This window comes from Zingiber officinale, chromosome 1B (genome assembly GCF_018446385.1).
Source record: "Zingiber officinale cultivar Zhangliang chromosome 1B, Zo_v1.1, whole genome shotgun sequence".
Lineage (NCBI taxonomy): Eukaryota > Viridiplantae > Streptophyta > Magnoliopsida > Zingiberales > Zingiberaceae > Zingiber > Zingiber officinale.
The window spans coordinates 129336185-129357908 of NC_055986.1; the positions used below are offsets into that span (position 1 = coordinate 129336185).

The 21724-nt window shown below is 37.3% G+C and overlaps 2 protein-coding genes, 3 non-coding genes and 1 pseudogene across 5 annotated transcripts; 4 read left to right on the forward strand and 2 right to left on the reverse strand.

Moving 5' to 3' along the window:
- Positions 1-1681: 1681 nt before the first annotated feature.
- On the forward strand, positions 1682-2534 carry LOC121978842 (photosystem I reaction center subunit VI, chloroplastic-like). The gene is made up of 3 exons (XM_042531086.1): positions 1682-1899; positions 1988-2114; positions 2202-2534. The coding sequence occupies exons 1-3, from the start codon at positions 1772-1774 to the stop codon at positions 2379-2381; spliced, it is 435 nt and encodes a 144-aa protein (XP_042387020.1). The 5' UTR covers positions 1682-1771; the 3' UTR covers positions 2382-2534.
- On the reverse strand, positions 2415-6247 carry LOC121978858 (annotated as a pseudogene).
- Positions 6248-6467: 220 nt separating this feature from the next.
- On the forward strand, positions 6468-6552 carry TRNAY-GUA. The gene is given in 2 exon segments: positions 6468-6504; positions 6517-6552. It is a non-coding gene; the product is annotated as a tRNA-Tyr (tRNA).
- A 120-nt stretch (positions 6553-6672) lies between these two features.
- On the forward strand, positions 6673-6757 carry TRNAY-GUA. Its single transcript is given in 2 exon segments — positions 6673-6709; positions 6722-6757. It is a non-coding gene; the product is annotated as a tRNA-Tyr (tRNA).
- Positions 6758-6870: 113 nt separating this feature from the next.
- TRNAY-GUA lies at positions 6871-6955 on the forward strand. The gene is given in 2 exon segments: positions 6871-6907; positions 6920-6955. It is a non-coding gene; the product is annotated as a tRNA-Tyr (tRNA).
- A 1543-nt stretch (positions 6956-8498) lies between these two features.
- On the reverse strand, positions 8499-11534 carry LOC121978874 (protein SPIRAL1-like 3). Its single transcript, XM_042531087.1, has 3 exons — positions 11413-11534; positions 10518-10753; positions 8499-8806 (listed from the first exon to the last, which is right to left on the reverse strand). The coding sequence occupies exons 2-3, from the start codon at positions 10737-10739 to the stop codon at positions 8726-8728; spliced, it is 303 nt and encodes a 100-aa protein (XP_042387021.1). The 5' UTR covers positions 10740-10753; positions 11413-11534; the 3' UTR covers positions 8499-8725.
- Positions 11535-21724: the final 10190 nt, after the last annotated feature.

A 21724-nucleotide genomic window follows, 5' to 3' on the forward strand; every position in this document is an offset into this window, starting at 1 on the left:
ATAAACACAAATAATGAAATTCAAATGAGATGACCTAGAAAGAAAAACACACGTAAAGAGAGAAAAAAAATAGAGAAACTCAAAATGAAATATCCAAGCTCATGGATTATCGGGGTCAGCTATAGTAGGTTGTGAGTTGATGGAGAACGAATGATATAAATCAGTCCTTTAAGATTAAACAAATAATCAAAATCGAAAAGTGGAAAGAGAAACGACTTATTCATAAGAAATTAAGGTGATTTGAAAGTCTATAGAAATTTCAATGGTGAGGAGAAGACTTTTTATTTTATTTTTAAAGTTGTACTAAGTGTTTTGGAAAGCTTTCATTGATTACAATTTGTATTCAAAGAATTATAAAAGAATTCATAAAAATTTATTGAAATTTTGGATATAAAAAAATTTTCATAGAATTTTAAAAAGTTAAATTTGAATACCACGTGATTTTTTTAAAACTCTATAAAAGTCTAGATTGAATAGACCTAGACTTTTAAAATTCATAAAAATTATTTGAAGTAATTAAAAGTCTTAACATTTTAAATATACTAAGTCCAAATCGATTGAGTTCCATTTTAAATGAATAACAGTGAAAGTGAGAAGAGAGGAAGCATAAAAGGCGAATTCGAATTCATGGACTAAGGCTGACTTAAAGGATGTTCATATTTTCTCTTACGGTTTTGTAAAATGAGTCCGCGGATAATGAGTGATGCTTTTTCTAATTAGCTCAGATACATTTTAGAAATAAATCAAGCTCCTTTCCTATATGAAAATCAAAAGCACCGTATTTTTATTAACAATAAATCTATCAATAAATTTTAATTTAATATATTATACATTGAACTATGTTGTTCCGTATCAATTGTTCTAAAATATATTATTCAACATTACTATCTCCTATCACACTTATTAAATTTTGAACTGATTAACTAGTTGTATGAATAGGATGAATCCGCATGATAATGATTAAGAAATTATAATTGCTACAAATGTTATATAGTAATTATGATCTCGTAGTTGTTATCATAATTATAATAATTACAATTTTATAACTGTTATAATGTAAATATTATTGAACAACATACACCTATGTTATAACAGTTATAAAAACGTAATCGTTATAATATGAATATAATATGAACATGTCAAATTCATATTATAGTAATTATGATTTTATTTATGAAATATAATAATTATAAAATTATAGTTATTATAATATGAATGTTGTTGAATAGATTAAGTCGGACTAATTTAAGGTTTAAATCTAAAATTAACATTGTCAACGAATAAAAAGAGGCCGAACGTATACTCGAGGTTAAGTGTATTATTTCACGAGGATTAGGTTGCAGTGCTCTTGTGATAAAAAAACAAAAAAAAAACATCTAAGAGAGGGCGTTGATGATTAAAAAAGCAGGTACTAATTTGTCTTTGTCCTATTTTCAAAACGTCTTTTACTGAATCAGCCACTCTAAACATTTTCAAATTCGTAAAATAAACCTCCTCCGACTTTTTAAATTCTCAAAAGCATCCTTTTATCCAAAATACTTCAAATCTTTTTTTTTTAAAAAAAAATATCTATCCACAATGGATAAGCCAATCGTAACGCGGAACACATGGCACTTTGTCAGTGGTTGTTTGGTCGTGGCGCGCCATCCAGGACACTCGAATGCCACACAGCTTTGTGTCTGGGTCGGAGAAATCGCGGATAAAGATTCTCGCGGCAGCGTGAAGCGAGGCAAGGCTCGCAGCCGCCCCTCCGCTTAGCGAAGCAGCAGGAATGGCCTCCCTCACTGCCGTGGCAGCCGTGCAACCGGCGACCGTGAAGGGCCTCGCTGGGAGCTCCTTCGGCGGCAAGCGGCTCGCCGTCAAGCGCTCCTGCCTCGCCCCCTCTCGCGCCAACCTCAGGTGACTGCAAATTCTCTCATTTTCTTGTCGAATCCGCCTCCTGCATCTGCGGGACGAACAGGGTGTGATCAAGTGCCGTTCTTCATAGGTCCGGCGCGGTGGTAGCCAAGTACGGCGAGAACAGCGTGTACTTTGACCTCGATGACATTGGCAACACCACCGGGCAGTGGGACGTCTACGGAACCGATGCCTCCTCGCCTTACAACTCTCTTCAGGTAGGTCCAAAGCGAGCTGGATATTGTCCTTACTGTTTGCTCGTTAGCTCTTCAATTAATGCCGGCGAAGTGTCTGATAAATTGCAGAGCAAGTTCTTCGAGACGTTTGCAGCTCCTTTCACCAAGAGAGGTCTGTTGCTAAAGTTCTTGCTTCTCGGTGGTGCCTTCACGATAGCGTACCTGGGTTCCACTGCCTCGGGCGACCTGCTTCCCATCAAGAAAGGCCCTCAGCTACCACCAACAATAGGCCCTCGTGACAAGATATAAGTGGTCGCTGTTAATAAATCAAGTTTAGTTATTTTCTCGTTTCTATTGCTTATACCTACTTAATTATCTCTGTAATCTATTGGCATGTGTGATTATACAAGTATGATGCATAGAATTGAAGTTGATCTTAAACATGACTTCTTTTTTTGTTCAGTTCCTATACTCTGATTACCTCTTCTAGATCTCACCTATTAGTTTTTCTCCTCTGTTTCTCCTTTTTTATTTAAGAAACTATGATTGCCTGAATTTGATTTTAGTTGGTTGACGACTAATCTGTTGTGTTCTTGTCAATATACGAAACATTGGTGATTCAACTTCCAAGTTTTATTTATGCAATCTATCTTAACAAACCATTTCTTGTTTGAGCAATTGAGTTCACAGTTGAAGTATTCGCGAGAATCAACCTGTGCTGCATCTTTTAATTGTTACTGTGTCAAAACAATATAGCCACATTAGTTAAGGAAATTGCCTCCTTGGTTTATGTACTTGCATGATATCTCTCAGGTTTAATTTAACAAAGCAGTTACTGATCAATCGGTTTTTGCTTACTTCTATAATAAGTTCCTCAGTGAGGCAAAGGTTAAAATAGTTAAGTTCATCATAAGAAGATTATCCATCATTCCATCATCTTAACATTCTCTGAGCAAATGTTCATATATATATGTGTGTGTGTTCAAATACATATATGCCACTGTATTAGTTTAATTACTTTTTTCTAAACAAAATATCCTTGCATTATTTCATTGAACTTGACTTGCAATTTCTATGGAGTTTTTTGATGCAAAAGAACCTATAAAAGAAAGGAAAACACATGTACATAAAGTGATCTTTATGAAATAAGGAATTGATGTTTGTATTCTCATTGTCAGTCATTATGGTCATTATACAAAAATTCTATAGCTTTGGCTAGAGTTCGTTCAATAATCCAAAATTGCATGTCGCAACGGTATGAAATGTGTAAGTAATTACAAAACAACTACTATATCTTCGTTTGTTAGTCCTCCATATTTGTTCCTTCTGAGGTGCTTAAGCCTCACATGTCTCAAGTTTGAATATGCTGATAAATTTCTTGTTGACCATAATGTTAAGAGGCTTCCTCATGAATTTTTGGTCGTCTGACTTTGACACTTTCTCTCCATCAATTGTATCTTCCTTCTTATCTTGATCCATTTGCCAGCCCATGAAATCTGAAAGTGTCATGGCATTGTTTGCTTCCGATGTGTTGCCCTTGTCGACTTCGGATTGTGTTGAATCTATTGTTGAAGGCGGACCTCTAGCAAGAGCATCTGCACGGAGTACATCTTCTATCCGGGACATGACGGTGAAAGCTAAACTTTCTAGCACTCTAGAGTAGCTCTCCAAGATAGCAAATCCCACATCCTAATAGAGAAAGCGAAAATTCATCAGTGAATAAGAAATTTCAGTATATTTTCCAAGCAGTAGTTGGACATAGTTTTTCCAAGCAGTAGTTAGTTTGTCATTGATACCTTGTTATCTTGGATTTTACTGATATCCAAAGAAGATTGAGGAATACCAGGAAATCTATGCTTCATAATGAGCAATATAGTCTCTGCTCTATCTTCAAACTGTTCTCGTTTCTCCATGCTAATACCTGAACTCCATGATGATTTGGAATCTTTATTAATCATCTTTCTCCTCCAAATGACAACAGATGCTTCGATTCTGTCTTTGAGCTCTAGAATCTTGTGTTCATTTGATAAATCAATGGATGAGAGGAATCCCTCAGCATCAAAATCATCATCTGTGATGTTTTTATAGTGGGATTCTCCAAGGCTTGACCTTCCATTCTATCATGAGAACAATTAATGCCAATGGCAAGGTCAAATAGAGAGAAGAGGTTGATATTCAAACAAAGATATTGCTTCCAAAAGATTTAAGTGTTTCGATAAGAGCATCACAAGTGTTAGTGTTGCAAAATATGGTTGTTGAACACTGGCTAGTGTGGAATCATTGTTATGTTTCTTAATTATGTGTCATTTCATTTACTTTCTTGAACTAGTTAGTGACCAAAGAAATAATACTAATGTCTACCTTGGGAAGGTTCTCAATATAGTCTTCTGGAATTTCCATTTCCATAATAACATTAGCATTGATGGCCATAGCTGCTTTGAGCACTTGATTTACTAGTTCTTTCTGATGCTGGATCCATTTTCTTGATTGGTCTGATAACCCATTATCCGGTACTCTCACGGTCGGAAGCCACCACTTATGATCAGTCCTCTTTGCATTGCCCTTCTCAGATTCATCAGCATCTCTGGATACATACCAGAACTCATTCTTATCCTTAAAGTTGTCTAGATATTCCTGTATCATTAATCATAGTATCAGAACTGATTCAAGCTTTTTTTTTTCTTGCAAACCATATGATCTTTCTTACGATAAGCATGGCATCAAGCTTCCTTAAAGCAGGAATGTTCATGCGCAGATCTTTTCGTTGTTGATTTGTCATCACCTATAAAGAGAATTGTAAAAATGCTCATCACTTGACTAGATTCAACTTGGCATGGAATAACTAGGTAGAGGATTTAAGTATTACCTCCATTGTTCTTCCATCTTCTAATACTTGTTTGGAGGGGACAAATTCTACAATATGATCAGTGACACATAATAACCAATCAACTTCTCTTCTCCACCTCCCCTTTCTTTCTGCCGACATGGGTTCTAAGCGATACTGCTCTCCGAAAACAGAAGCTGAACAACAACAAATGGTGAACGTAGCCATCACAGAAAATATCAATAGATTATTTGAATGAAGTTGTAGGTGCCCATTTTATAGATGAATTATTTGATAAATATTAGATAGAACCTGCAAGATTGGTGATGGCATTAGAGAGAGCTAGAGAAGATGAAACTCCAGTTCCATGCCCTGACATGTCTTCACCCAACAGAAGTTTTGCAAACTTCTCCTTCATCATCTCCATTTCTGCCATGCATGGTTCAATCATCAATCTTAGATAACTGCACAACATCATCTCATTCATGAACAAATGCATCTATCTATATATTTTTTCTTAATTACCAGATGGCGGACCGCCTCTCTCCCTTGGCTTCGACTTGGGTCCTTCGTCATAGTTGAAGGTCGTGCTGGTTTGCTGGCCATCGTTGTGGCTTTTCGGCTCAGGACTCAGTCCTCCTGGACTCGGTAGTGGACTCGGTAGTGGGCTCGGTCCTGGACTCGGCGCCCGACTTGGTCCTGGACTTGGACCCTTGCTCTGTCCAGGACTCTTGAAGAGCCCATTCTCCTCTTTGAAATTAGCATTGCCATCTTCCCCGTCTAGAATTAAGCTATGAGCTCTACGCTTTATTCTGTCAAACATTGTCTCACGTAATGTGAACCTACGAAGGCTGTATGTTCTCCCCTTCTACAATGCAATGGTACGTTGAGCTCACAAGATTATGATCAGGTGACAGAGGAGCTGTGACAGATCTCTTTCTAGGCCAATTAAGAGAGGCGAGCTAGTTTTTACCTTCCAATTGGAGTAAAGAGGAAGGGAAACTAGCTCACCCCTCTGATGACAGAAAGAGATTGAAATGGGGATTGGGAGCTCAAGTCGACCTGCAACAGAATCAAGGAAGAAGAGGAAGTTGAAGGGAATGGAGGTTGGGTAATGCTAGGAACCGGGGCACATGTTCATGAGAGGAAGATTGGTCAGGGGAGGTATAAAATAGAAGAGAGGGGGGGATTAGGTGGATGGCTAACATCGTTGTCTCAAGAACTTGAGGATGAGAATTTCTCCTGAAAACATGGATTGGTAGAGAGATTGTGGTCTTTTTAGATTAATTATTCGAATATTAGTAGAGGAGAATGTTGGCAGAAGAGCATTTGTTATTCTTGGAGACTAATGAATGAATTTTATTTAAATAACCGAAGCAAACCGAATTAAATATTGCATTTGTTTTCGTTTTCATTTTTTAAAACAAATAATAATCGTATTTGTTGTCGTAACTTTCCATGCTGGCGTAGTTTCAGGAATTTTCTCATAATTCTTTTCCGAAAAAATTACATTGAAAAAACGTGCGAGGTTTTTTTAATTAAATAGGCTTCTACCGTTAGCATTTCGCAAACCGACCTTAGTTCAGTTGGTAGAGCGGAGGACTGTAGTGGTTGTAGATGATCCTTAGGTCGCTGGTTCGAATCCGGCAGGTCGGATTTTTAAAATTGTTTTTTTATATGTTACTACAATAGTTTCAGGAATTTTCTCATAATTCTTTTAAAAAACGTGCGCAGGTTTTTTAATTAAATGGGCTTCTACCGTTGCAATTTCGCAAGCCGACCTTAGCTCAGTTGGTAGAGCGGAGGACTGTAGTGGTTGCAGATGATCCTTAGGTCGCTGGTTCGAATCCGGCAGGTCGGATCTTTTTAATATGTTACTATTATATCAGGAATAATTCTTTTCGGAAAATTACATTGAAAAAACGTGCGCGGGTTTTTTAATTAAATGGGCTTCTAACGTTGCCATTTCGTAAACCGACCTTAGCTCAGTTGGTAGAGCGGAGGACTGTAGTGGTTGCAGATAATCCTTAGGTCGCTGGTTCGAATCCGGCAGGTCGGATTTTTAAAATTAATTTTTTATATGTTACTATTATATCAATCCCGCATCGTGAATAAAAGTTATGAAAAAAACAGTTTTTTAAAATCCGGGTATTCAGTTCGAATTACAAAGTTCGATATTTTTTTTATGTAGATATTCAGTTCGAATTATAAAAAAATTTCCTGCTTCCGGCATAATTCTAGCGTAATGAAATGTTCCCCAGTCCATCTAATAATAGGAATTTTATATATATATAATTTAGAAATATATGTAGTTTAATTGGACACAATATTTAAAATCAAGTATATATTTAATTTAATTAGACATAATTATCTAAGATTGTGCACATATAGTGAATTAAATAAATTAATATGGATTTGTAAGTTCAATAAATATTCTCTGACACATAGACTGATATCAAAATTAAAATTTTGCATGAAGATTTTAAGATAATTTACCGAATAAAAAAATGCTAGAGTTTAAATTATAAATACCATTAAATTATCACAGAAATTTCAACAGGTCAAATGCATGATTCATTTGTGTTGAAAATTAGTTTTCTTAATTAAATGATTCAATAGGAATATACATAAACTATATTAGAATAGACTCGTATGTTAATATCTGGAATGAGTGAAAAACTAAAATATAAAAAATATTAGAACGATGGATTAAACCGTGAGATTATCAGCTTGGCCTACCTTTATGGAATAAAAGCATGGGCATTGGTGCCAACTTGGTCAGAGATATGAATGTCAGGATTTTAAGTATGATACTTGTAGACTAGTAAATATGAAAATAAAAAATAGTAAAGGATCATATTAGTGAATAATGTAGGCCCAAATTTAAGATTCCCATGCCTTAATTTTGACTCTAAATCTCTGTTTACTCTGAATCATGGATAAGAAACAAAAAAAAAAAATTATAGGAAAAATTATCAAAACAGAAAAGAGAAAGGATGAAAAAATATCTTCTTTTATATATTTATTTATCTTGATAAAGAAAAATGGATACATGCAACATAATTTTATAAATAAAAAAAAGACACCAACGTCATTTGTTTAGGCACATAGTATAATTTTATGAGTTAAAAAAAATATTTTTAATTAAAAAGAACAATGTTCCTCGGATGAACATTTGTTTAGGCACATAGTCATTTAATTTTGAGGTGATAAATTTTGACTCTAAAATCAACCGTTGATGAATTTCATTTATCTTCCATCTAAAAATTTTAATGAAATAAACGATAAAAACTTTTTTCACTACGATTTTTTTTTTTCTTAAATTTTATGATTTTTTTTTAAAATTTTGATTTCCGCTTTCTCAAATAAACTGATCATAAAGTACACAGGCAAAAGTACAGTGAAATTCAACAATGTTCAATAAGGAACTAAGTGGATTTTGTTTTAAAAGCAGCAAATGACCATATCGTACAGTCAGATGCAAGCTTGTTGTGGATTGATCCTTGCATCCAAAGACATATCTTGAGGTAGCATAATTGTTCTTGAGCACTCCTTCACGGCGATTGATCCTTGGCTCAAAATAGTGAAGTAAATAGAAAGGGTAATAGAAATCAACTATTTCAATTTAAGCTTAAGAAATCGCAACTAAACCCCGGGAGCCAACAAAGCCAAGGACATTCTGTTTAGTGCTTATAGTCCAAGAAGCAGCGAGTAACAACGACACATCAACTGAGACATTTTCACGATGGAGGTACATATTACATAGCCATGTCTTTTATGCCTTAGTTGCAGACTGCAAGCAGTCAATGCCACTTGCTCTTCCAGAAGCTCACTTGTGACCATCCCCAAACAGAAATCCCAGGGATGAACCTCCTCCGGGAGCAGCTTGCACTTTAGTTGAAGGTCGTTCCTGCACAGGTAGGAATTCACAAATAGCTCCAAAATGTAGATGGAACAGCATGTGATACATCAACCAAGTGTAATTAGCCAGTCACTACTGTGTTTCTGTTACATTATGATTATTGAAGATCATGACATTAAAACTTAATGCAAAAATATGAGGTTGTTGTAGCCTATTGTTCAGCTAACTGCAATACCACTCCCTCCATCTGGAATATGGTTTTACTTGCATTGTTCTACATGTGACTTGTTGTAGCTACTTTAATCGGTTTGAGTGTGGAACACCAATATAGTACAGATTAATTGTGTTCTTCATTGCACAGCAATGAAATTTCAGTTATTGATGGAATCCTGCATAGCCTATTTGAAGTTGGGCAAGAGGGAGCAACAGTCCTAGTCAAAAGTTGATACTTGCAATATAAATTAACCTAAGTTCATCTAACACTGGTATACAGTTACAAAAATAAAAGTAAGCATCATTCTCCTCAGACCCTCCTGAACTGACTAGCTAAGCAAGTTTTATAGCTCCTCCCTTGTAACTCCCCTAGCTTCCTATCCACCACTCGCACCATCCTCAATATAACCCTTCACCACAATCTCCATCCAAATCACCAATGGCATCATCTATGCAACCATCTCCACTGGCACCCATTTTCTCTCACATCCACTCTTCTCTCTTTTTCTTGTAAATAAACTGCATATGGAAGCAAATTCCCATGTAGGCGAAAGTGGATTTAGAAATGAGGAATTTGCCCATGATAAGTTCGAGCTTGGAGAGAAATGGGAAGAAAGAAATTAGGGATGATAAAAAAATAACTTGTCAGGAATAGTTAGCTTTTCCCTCCCATTTCTCCAAGTAAAGGTGCCCTAAAAGATGGTCTGAAATAGTTAATGGCTCACATCCAAGCCCACAATAGGAGCTCAATCAATCCTTACTTGGTCTACAAGCTACATGGTATGACACACCTTGAACTCCTTGTTCGCCTCACGGGAATGGCCATGGTCAATTCTGATTTCAAGAACAGATGTGAAATAGACTATCCGTTACTGTGTTGTCCTGCAGAACTCAAATGCTGACTACTGAGCATCGCAAGTTGAAGGAACGGGGTTACGGATGTCTGACTTGAAGGTCATGTTTGTATTAGTATGGAATAAGCTTAGATTCAAATTAACTGGTGCGACTAATACAGTTAGCCAATCCATATCAGCAAGTCAAATTAGTAACTAACTGCTATTGACGCTGCGTATGGTTAAATAATCCAGCATAAAGCCAAAACCATGTTAGCCCCAATATTTGAGGTCATAACAAGGATCTTTTCCCTTCATTGATATCTTGATATCACTACTAATATTTAGATTCTTAAGTCAATTCCACCCATGTTAACTTCAACTTTCTTTGATCTACCATTACTTCTCATATCTTAAACTCAAATTGATTCAATACAAAAACATAGATTTTAGTACTATGATAAATGATACTTTAGCCTACTAACATTTCCATTTAAAAATAGTTACTTAAACTAAGGTACAAATGGAAAATGAAAAGTAACAATTACAATAGGTTCAAGCACAGGAAAGTAAAATATTGACAAGAAAGCACACGTTAAACCAACTATCATAGCTTATAAATATACAAAAAAATCCAATAAAGTTTATAAAAGAAGATAGAATTAAGAATCTCATAACTCATAATAAGAGCAAATAAAGCATAGGATGCTTACAGTGATAAAGTTTCCAGAGTTCTGCCCATCAGCTCTATGGTAATTGTTAGCTAGGTTCCCATGGATACCGGCAGGAATTTTCTTGTCATCAGCCTCTGTTGGAGGAGCTAGTTTCTGAACTGGTTCAGCAGCACGCTCAGCAGAAGACTTAGGAGCTTCACCACTACCAAATAAGTAGCCCAAAGAACTTTGACCACCTCCACAGCTTACTCCACGATGCATTTTCACCTTGCAATCTGCAGATTTAAGAGGATCCCATTTCCGTAAAACAATGGCAAATAATGCTCAGCTTTCATCAAAGTTATCTGTTTTAAAAGAATACTCAGAACCGTGCAAACCTAGTAACTTCATATGAACTAAGATAATGTTATTTATGCCACAACTTCATGACAACCATACAATCGGATGGATAGTCTCAAATTCCCAAAAAAATGTTTTTTTAAAAAATAAAAAATCAAACAAAAGCTAGTTTTTCCTCTTTGAAAAATGCATATGAATCTGTCCCTTTCGCTTCGAAATTCATACAGCACGAACGACCAAGGCCAGCACTATAGGACCTTAATCTTTTTAGACAATCATAGTGTTGCAGAAGAAAGTACCAAAAATCCATCCAAAGGAATCAACATTTTAGCTGATGACCGATTACCCTACCACAACGGCGAGCAGAAAAGCCCAAAAGCACGATTTCGAAGGTATCCGAGAGAAATCAAGATCCACATGCAACAAAAAAGAGAGGCAACAGCGACAAATCCGAGAGGCGGATTAATATATCTAAACTAGAGCTCCATTCCTCTTGCTTCACGATCTGGAAGGCTATCAAAACGCCCAAAAAAAAAAGGAAAAGGAAAACAAAATGCGAAAAATTAAACAAGAAACAAAAATTAGGGCTTCTGACCTCTTCCTCGCCGACTCCGATCTAACGGGGCTTCGATCGCTCGGCAGGTGGAGAATAAATGAACTGGCCCTCAGTTCGACTTCCTTTTCTTCTCTATTTATAGAGGGGAAATTTTTTTTTCTGATAGCGTAATCTCTAGCCCGCCTAAATAACCCAAAGTCTACACAGGGAAATTCGGGCCCCACTCAGTTTTTCGGACATAATCCAACAAAAGCAAGACTACGAACTTGGGTAGGCTGAGTGAGGAACGCGATGTTTGCTATTTATGAGATAAAAAAAATCCATGAGCTTTCGCATTTCATGCGCACTGCGCCGGCTCGGCTGATCTCGGTTCGGTTCGGTTCGGCTCGGTTCACCTCGGCTCGGCTCACCTCGGCTCTGTTGGTTGCTACTCGGAAAACCTAGAGGTTCCATTGTACAAAAATTTTGTACAAAGGTCTGAACCTTTTCCTAGCTACCATGTGTTCTTTTAAATTAAATTTTGGATCGCCTGCGGAACTTAACACGTTTGATCCAAAACTTAATCTATTTGTTCTTTAAGGTTTAGACTTGGATCTCCTGCGGAACTTAACACGTTTGATCCAAATCACCTAAGTTATTAATTCCATTAAATATTAATTTCCATAATTGGTTCCCAGTACTGACGTGGCGAGGCACATGACCTTCTTAGATATGGGAACAACCACCACCGACTAGACAAAATCTTTTATGGAAAGCTAATATTTAATTTCCTAAAATAACTTTAGGTCAACCAAAAAGAACAATCAAATCACAAGGAAAAGAAAAATAAAAGAACACAACTTCGAAAAACATATTCGAAATACTAGAATCGTAAGCCTCTTGTATTTGGTATTATTTCCATAAATAACTAGCATGATGCAGAAAGGAAAAATTACTAGTTATACCTTCTAAAAAGACCTCTTGATCTTCCGTATTCCTCTTCTAACCCTGGACGTTGTGTGGGCAACGATCTTCCGAGATGAGAACCACCACACCTTCTTCTTCCTTGCAGTTTCGGCCACCACATTCTCCAAGAAGTAGAGGTCCTAGCCACCACCAAGCTCAAGAGATGCAAGAAACAAAACCACCTTTCTCTCCTTCTTCTCCTAGCTAGAACCGCCACCATCAAGAGCTCCAAGAGAGGTTGCATAAGAAAGAGAAGAGAAGAGGAAGAAGCTAGGGCTGGCCACACCAAGGAGGAAAAGAGAGGAAGAAGAATAATAGAGTTGATCACCCTGAAGGCACCTCTACCCCTCTTTTATAATCCTTGGTCTTGACAAATAAGGAAATTTTAATAAAAGTTCCTTAATTCTTTTGTCATAAAAAAAAATTATTTTAATTAAAAACAATTTTCTTCTTTTAATAATAATGGTCGGCCACTTAATTCCCAAAACAAGGAAAATTTAATTCACACAAGAATTAAAACTTCCTAATTTGTTTCTAGAAATTTATAAAAATTTCTCCAATAATTTTATCCTTCATGATTGGTTAATAAAAAGGAAATTTTATAAATTGAAATTCTTCTTCTAAACATGTGGATAATTTTCAAAGGAAAGTTATCTCTAAAAATTAAAATCTCTTTTCAATCTACAAATAAGGAAGATATCAAATCTTTTCTTAATCTTTTGTAGAAACTAATAAAAGAGAATATTTAATTTTTAAACTTCTCTTTTAAATTATTATCATGGTCAAAAAGGAAAGTTTTTCTTAAAATAAAATCTCCTTTCAATCTACAAATAAGGAAAGATTTCAAATCTTTTCTTAATCTTTTGTAGAAAGCTTTAAAGGAAAGATTTAATTTTAAACTCTCTTTAAAACTATGATATCCACATAGAAATAATTTTAATAAAAATCCTTTTTAATATGATGTGGCCGGCCACCTAAACTTGGGCTCAAGCTATTGGCCGGCCACCTTAAGGCCAACCTTTAGGCTTGGCCGGCCCTAAGCTTCAAGCTTAGCTTGGCCGACCCCTATTGGTTGGGTAAGAATGTGGGTATGTGGTGGGTATAAATCTCTATATACAAGAGGCTACGATAGGGAGAGGAGGAATGGTTTTGGTCTCCAGGAAATTAAGCTTCCGTGTTGACACTGACTAATTCCATCAATAATAATTCATTCCACTAAAGAACTATTATTGAACTACGCACCAATCCCAAATTACATTTGGGCTCCTTCTTATTATGAGTGTGTTAGTCTCCTGTGTTTAAGATGTCAAATGTCCACTAATTAAGCGAGTTCTGACAACTCATTTAATTAATATCTTAGTCCAAGAGTAGTACCACTCAACCTTATCGTCATGTCGGACTAAGTCCACCTGCAGGGTTTAACATGACAATCCTTATGAGCTCCTCTTGAGGACATTCTCAACCTAGATCACTAGGACACAGTTTCCTTCTATAATCAACAATACACACTATAAGTGATATCATTTCCCAACTTATCGGGCTTATTGATTCATCGAACTAAATCTCACCCATTGATAAATTAAAGAAATAAATATAAAATATATGTGCTTGTTATTATATTAGGATTAAGAGCACACACTTCCATAATAACTGAGGTCTTTGTTTCTTTATAAAGTCAGTATAAAAGAAACGACCTCTAATGGTCCTACTCAATACACTCTAAGTGTACTAGTGTAATTATATAGTTAAGATAAACTAATACCTAATTATACTACGACCTTCCAATGGTTTGTTCCTTTCCATTATGGTTGTGAGTTACTGTTTATAATTTATAAGGTACTGATAACATGATCCTCTGTGTGTGACACCACACACCATGTTATCTACAATATAAATTAATTGAACAACTACATTTATCATAAATGTAGACATTTGACCAATGTGATTCTTATTTCTATATAAATGTTTATACCAAAAGGTAGGCTTTTAGTATACACTCTAACAGGCTCGGCTCGGCTCGGCTCGGCTCACCTCGGCTCGGCTCGGCTCGGCTCGGCTCGGCTCAAGTTTTTTAGCTCTTTTTATAGGCCGGTCAAATACAACGATAAATTTCTAAATACAAGGGATATATAGTGTTATTCGCTATAGTACTTTTGACTCGATCTGCCAATGCAAGTCGCAAAGTATTGAAATGTATACTTGAAGCTCACTAGATAGTGATAGATTTTTAAATCCCGATAGCAGAAGACTTGTACTGATCTAGACTTGATCATGATTCAAAATTGACGGTTCAATAATTTAGAATCATCGGTTCGACGATTTTAAAGAGGTCGACCCTTAATCTTAACCGTCCAAAACGGTTACACTTCACGGTTCGGAACCGCCGGTTCACGATTCGAAACCGTCGATTCACGGTTTGATTCACTGTTCGTCACGGTTCAAGATTATTATGTTAAAAAAAATTAAAATTAAAAATTAAACATTACAAATTACAAATTAAAAATTACAAATTAGAAATTAAAAATTAAAAATTAAAATTTATTGGAAAAAAGAGCTTGCACTTATTTAAGTTGTCTACGTATCCCTTTAGGGGAATCAAAGTCCACGTAGTTCTTTTACATTTTCACTCACTTACATTTCTTGTTCTTGTCGTATTTATTCCTTCAGTATCAAAATCTTCAGCTTCGTCATCTGAAAGTTGCATTGATTGGATTCTTTTCTCCACTCTGGTCCAATCGTTCAGTAATATTTGGACTTCCAATGAGTCGGGAGACAAAGTTGATCGTCGTTCATCTAATATGTTGTCGCTGACACTGAACGTCTGCTCCACAACAACAGTTGACACTAGACAAGCTAATATTTCTTTGGCGATCACGGAGAAGACGGGAAAACTTTGAGCCTTCTGTGACCACCACTTTAAGATATCGAAATTTTCACTATCTGCTTCATTAAAATCAAAAGAACTCGTAAAATAATTCTCAAGTTCCTGTGTGGAACTTGAGAATCCTCGCGGACATTTTGTCCGTTCTTTTTATAAGAGTTATGCTTTTGTAAGTTTTAAATTACTACTAGTAGTTTATTATATTTTAGAAATATTAATTTGTGTTCCATATTTTGTATAATATTGATTATAAATATTATATAAATAAATTCTAACATTATATATAATATTAACTGGATTAGGGAAGAAGAATCTTTAATTGAAATTAAAGCGTCATAATATTTAGTTAACATTTCTTGTAAAACTTCTAATTTAAATTTAGGATCTAAAGCAAATGTAATTAAATAAATTTCAGGAATTAAATAAAAATATTTTTCTCATTTAGTTTTCATAGCTAAGATGCAAGGAGATAAAGATTCATTGTTAATATGTTCATTTAAAACTAATACTATATTAGAAAAATTTTCTAAAACTAATTTACCAGTGAGATAATAAATACCGGAAAGTTGTTCGGTTGCATCATTAAATACTTTTAAAATTTCACAAATATTACTACAAATATTCCATTGTTGTGAAAATAAATATATATTAGTATTAGTATTTTGTAAAAAAAAATGAACATAATAATTCTTTATATTGAAATGAATCTTGTAATAATTGGTATGTTAAATTCCAACGTGTTGGTACATCACGTGGAAATTTTTTAGGTCTCATTCCATTAATTTTACAAAACATACCCCATTGTTTCATTATAGATGGATGACACCATAAATAAGAAATTACAATTCTAATTTGTTTAATATAACTTTCTAAAATTTTTAAATCATATTAAACGCATAAATTTAAAACATGGCATACACAACGAATATGAAAAAATAAACCGTCAATAATAGGTTGACAAACAAATTTTAGATCATCTATACAAGTTGTATTGGAACTAGCATTATCTAATGATATTGAAAATATTTTATGAGTTAAGTCATATTTTCTAAAATTAAACATAATAATTGTGCGATGTTATGAGCATTATGTGTTTCATCAAAAACTCTATAAGCTAACAATCTTTTTTGGAGATTCCAAGAGTTATCGATTCAATGGCAAGTCATACCCATATACAAATGTGTTTGCCAATGATCACTCAAAATATCAGAATATAAAGAAACTTTATTATCTAATTTATTAAATTCATCAATTAAATTCTTTTTTCCTTGTTTTACTAATTTTTTAATTGTATGAGTAAATGTAGTTCTAGGAACACGTTTAGCATATGGAGTAAGAGATTCTTTACAAAAATCTTCAAATGTGCATTAGATCCAAAAATAAAAGAAAAATGTTCTACGGAAACAAATTTAGCTAATGATTCTCTTAATTTATTATCCGAATATAAAAATAAACTGGAATCGGTACTACCGCTAGTTGAAGAAAATTTTGATAATTGTGTTTGAGAACGATCGAGTCCATATTCTATCGGATGCTTCGTTTCTACATGTCAGTGGAAATGAAATAAAGACAAGCACAAGGGATACCAAGATTTACTTGGTTCGGAGTCTTGGGCGACTCCTACTCCAAGACCCGCGATCGTTGATCGCATTCTGTGGGCAACAACTATAATCTTGGAAATCTTTTACAAGCAAGTATAATTACAGTAGTAAAAGTATACCAACGACACGAAAAATGGAAGATTATGAGCTCCGGGTCGTCGACGTCAAGTCGTAGCTTCGTCGGAACTTCTCGTTAGAAGCTCGTTGCAGAAAGATCGCTTTTCAATTGATGCCTTTAGCTGTTGGTCGAAGAAGCCTTAAATAGGCTGTTGGAGGCGCCTCCAATGCCCCATGGAGGCGCCTCAAACATAAAAGTCTATCCCTCTTCCTGCGCTTCGATAAGCCTTCGCTGCCTGCTGCTTATCCAGCCTGGAGGCGCCTCAATCAACCATCTGAGGCGCCTCAAAGGCAGTGTCCAAGGCGCCTCAGACTCCCTTGAGGCGCCTCCAGCTCCACTTCGCAACCTACTTACCCCTTTGCACCTGAGGCACCTCCAAGCTCTATATGTGACACAACGTGTTATCCGGCAGGGATTCCTCCCCGTCATCGTGTACCGGGAGTTGAGAGCATTGTGCTCCCCCATTTATGATTTGGGGTAGGAGGATAGGTGTACTCCGACAACATCCCGTCCACTCGGTCACTCATCAGGAGTAGTGACGACAGAGTGCACGGTTGTCACAGCCCTACCCACTCGGCCTCACTATTCTGTGAGGTGATCGACTGGCGTCGCTGCTGCCTTGGTGACCAGTTGATCATACAATGCATTTATTTCTTTATATCTCATATTGTTGCATGTTTTTGGATCCAAACTACCTTTGTTCGCAATTTGACCTTATACTCGGTCTGGTTAGTCTGTTTCTCTCTATTTTATGATGCATTTTATCTTTCTTATATCGAGTGTACGCATGATTAGTGCTAGGTGTTATTTCCTACTTTGTATATCAATTGTACTGCTGAGTGTTGGACTCACCCCTCCATTGTTGATATTTTGGTTGATCTTGTCAGGAGAGAGTTCGATTGTTGGTCCTCGGACCTCGAGGATATGATTGGTTTTCTTTTGGTTTTCTTTTCTGTTCTAGACTGTTTTGAACTTGTTATGTTTTGGATTATTTTACTTATGGACATTGTATGGATTTTATTATGTCGATGGATTTGGATTTGGATTTATTCTACTACATGCCTGCCTGGATGGCAAAAGAGGTGAGTTCGTCGGATTTGAGCTTTACGAGTGTAGTGGAGTAGGGTGGATTTGAGTCAGAGTACTATTGTTTTTGTTTACTATTATTAACTACATGGTTGTGACAGCCAGAGGCTGATTAAATTATATTAACTCCGTGGTGTTTGCTATTATTTATTATTATGATGCCAGCCGCCTGTGGCTGAGGTATATGTGTTATGTAGAAGTTTCAGATTGCCCGTCGTACAGGGGAGATGCTGCCGAAATTTCTTTGGACAGGGACTCCTCCGGGGCGTGACAATGGAGGCGCCTCGGATACTGTTCATCCGAGGGGAAACCTTGTTCTTTTGTACCTGCAAGACATGTTAGTCCCAAAACACAAACATATCCTGCAAAACAAAGTTAGCACATATAAATTTATTAAATGAATTGTTCGACAATCTCCAGACTGTCCGGTTCTGACTTCGAATTTCCAACCGGAAATCCTAGGTCTAACCGACGTCTACAGTTCCCTCTTCCGGGGAATGCGTCCTCACCTACTCCACTCAGGAGAGTTTACCTTTTGCTAGTTCGGTCCTCCAGACCGACTAGACTTTTGCTCGGCGCTCGAGTCTTCCGGTCTTCATGCTGGACGCCCGGTCCACGACCCGTCCAGTCTTCCACCCGGTTCGCGACACCAGGATTTCAACCTAGGGTTACCGCCCCCTAGGATTTTTGCCCGAAGACGTCGACCCGCCAAAGCTTTCCGCATAGGATTACCACCCCCTATGACCTAGGATTACCGCCCCCTAGGGTTTTCCACTTGCCTAACCGCAGTTAGGACTTTTGCCTAAGTACACTTAGGAATTTTCCTGCAATGCTCATTCAACATATTAGTAAACAAAACACTTTAACTTTGAACCCTTTGACATAATCAAAACATAGGTTCGATCATCGGATGCTTCCCGCGCCAACAGTTTCAATGACCCATAGCCGCCGTCGGCTTGGAATTTGTAGGAAGCATTGCAGTGCTTACATTTTGCACGCATTTCTCCCGACGAAAGAGTGACCTTCTCAAAATGTTTAGTGAAAATAGAAGACTTTATAGGAGGAAGTTCCTGAACCTTAGAAGTAATTGCTGTTGGTGCAATATTCCCCAGGTCAAGGTTGACCGTGTTGACTAAGCTTGAATTGAGTCAAGCTCGAGTCTTGATGTTGTGGTTTCGATGTTTGACAATTCAATACATGAAGATTGCAGTGCAATTGTTCATGTGTGAAGGAGAGTCAAGTAGGTCAAGGTTGACTAGATACTTGACGGGAAAATCCTGGTAAGTGAAGCCAGGTGAAAGACCTAGTGAGTGAAGCTAGGCAGAAGGAAATCCTAGTAAATGAAGCCAGGTGAAAATCCTGGTGAGTGAAGTCAGGTGAAAATCCTGGTGAGTGAAGTCAGGTGAAAGACCTAGTGAGTGAAGCTAGGCAGAAGGAAATCCTGGTGAGTGAAGCCAGGTGAAAATCCTGGTGAGTGAAGTCAGGTGAAAGACCTAGTGAGTGAAGCTAGGCAGAAGGAAACTCTGATGAGTGAAGCCAGGTGAAAGACCTAGTGAGTGAAGATAGGCAGAAGGAAACTCTGGTGAATGAAGCCAGGTGGAAGTCCTGGTGAGTGAAGTCAGGCACGAGGAAATCCAGATAGATCAAGGATGATCGAACATCTAGTGTTGAAAAGTCCAAGTAGGTCAAAGGGATTGACTGGATACTTGGCACAAGGAGAAAAGTCCAAGTAGGTCAAAGGGATTGACCGGACACTTGGTGAGGGTGTCCTAGCAGGTCAAGGGTTGACCAGATGTTGGTTTAGGAGGCTTTAGACTTGATTTTAGGAGAAATCATGAGCTGGATCGATCAGCCGATCGATTGGGTGAGTCTTCGCGACAAGCCTCCTCCCAATCGATCAGTGGATCGATTGGGAGCTGCGATTTCGCGCGATAAGCCTTGGATCGATCAACCGATCGATCCATGCAATTCCCGAGAGCACAGAGGCGCTCTGGATCGATCAACCGATCGATCCAAAGCCTCCCCGATCGATTGGGAGCAATCTAATCGATCGGGATCCGACCGTTGGCATCATATTTAGCTACAGGCGTTCGATTCCTTCGGTAGAACTTCCTGATTTCATTTCAGATCTTCACAGCAACTCGACAGATTCTCCAAAAAGTTCAGATCGCCAGTTCTTGAAAGTTCTTAGAGGTTTTTCCAAGTCAAGAGGCGGATCTACAACTGAAGAAGAAAGTTAGGGTTAGGGTTTCCGTGTGCAAACTTGTAAGCTCTTGCTTGTATTTTGTACCCTTTCTTTTCTTCTTATAGTGTGAACTTATAGGGCTTCTCCGCCTTCGGTAGTTACCGAAAAGGAGTGTTTTATTAGTGGAGGGTGCGTGAGTATGTGGATCCTTAGACTAGTCACCTTTTCTTGAGGTGGATACCAAGTAAATCCTTAGTGTTAGCGTTGTGTTTGTTTCCTTTGTTTTTCCGCCGCATATCTTTGAAGAAACAAGCAACGAAGAGCACGACGAGCGCACCGAGCTATTCACCCCCCTCTAACTACATAATCGGTTCCAACAAGTGGTATCAGAGCGAGTGGCTCTTCACCGGAATCATCGCCGGAAGGGTCAACAAGCTAGAGGGTGAAGAAGTTGGAGCAAAATTTTTTCAAGTCGAAGATTTCATCACAAGAAGCTCAACTTCAAATGGAATTCCAAGACAGGCTTGGATTCAATACAAGGGTGCCTCCATCATTTATTTCAACAAGCTTCGATTCTTGGAAATCAAGAATCAAAAATTTTCTTATGATCAAGATAGAGCAATTGTTTGCTCTCATGGAAGGATTTGAAGCTCCAACAAACTCCAAGGGCAAGCCTCTCAAGAAAAGCAAATGGAGTCAAGAGCAAGTTCAAAGGAGCAAGGCAAATGATAAAGTGACCAAGCTTTTGGTCAATTTATTGCCAAGCAATATTTTGGCTCAAGTTGGAGAATTCAAGGATGCCAAGGAGTTATGGAGCAAATTGGCATTGCTTCATGAAGAACCCTCCACTATACCAATTCAAAATAAATCCAAAGAGGGTGACTCATTGGAGCAAGACCAAGAGGAGGAGGACTCCGAGGTTGAGAGATGCTCAACTTCCGAAGAAGAAGTCCAAGAAGCTTCATCTTCAAAGGAGTACAATGAAAAGGACAAAGAGGGAGCATACTCTTTGTTCAATATACAAGACGAAGATGAAGAAGCCTCCACCTCTAGGATTGAGGGGGAGCAACTTTCATTGACACCGGATCAAGAAGAAGGAGAAGTTTCCACATCCGGGTCAAGAGGAGAAGAGGATGAAGAAGTTTCCACCTCCACGAGTCAAGTAAAATCAATGGGAGGAAAATCGTTTTCGGATCAAGAGGAAGTTTCTACCTCCAGATCAAAAGGCGAAGATGTCATCCCTACACATGAAGGTATAAATATTTCAATTAAAAATAAAAATCACATTATATGTTTTGAGTGTAGGGTGCATGGGCATTATAAGAGAAAATGCCTTAAATTGGCCAAGTGGCACCAAAGGGCAAGGAGAAGCCCAAAGAGACTGCTCCCTCAACAAAGAAGAGCAAGGAGCACATTGTGTGCTTTTTGTGCAACCAAAAGGGACATTATAGAAGTCAATGTCCCAAAGGGAAGAAAGCGGTCAAGGCTCAAGGACGAAGCACAATTCAAGGGGATGCCTCCAAGGTAAAAAGAAA

Excerpts from the sequence above, each read along its gene's own strand:
- LOC121978874 (XM_042531087.1), bottom strand. The coding sequence starts at position 10,739 with ATGCATCGTGGAGTAAGCTGTGGAGGTGGTCAAAGTTCTTTGGGCTAC. Across the intron at positions 8,807-10,517 it reads ACTCTGGAAACTTTATCACT|GAACGACCTTCAACTAAAGT; the intron begins GTAAGCATCCTA and ends CTACCTGTGCAG.
- LOC121978842 (XM_042531086.1), top strand. The coding sequence starts at position 1,772 with ATGGCCTCCCTCACTGCCGTGGCAGCCGTGCAACCGGCGACCGTGAAG. Across the intron at positions 1,900-1,987 it reads CCCTCTCGCGCCAACCTCAG|GTCCGGCGCGGTGGTAGCCA; the intron begins GTGACTGCAAAT and ends CGTTCTTCATAG. Across the intron at positions 2,115-2,201 it reads CGCCTTACAACTCTCTTCAG|AGCAAGTTCTTCGAGACGTT; the intron begins GTAGGTCCAAAG and ends GATAAATTGCAG.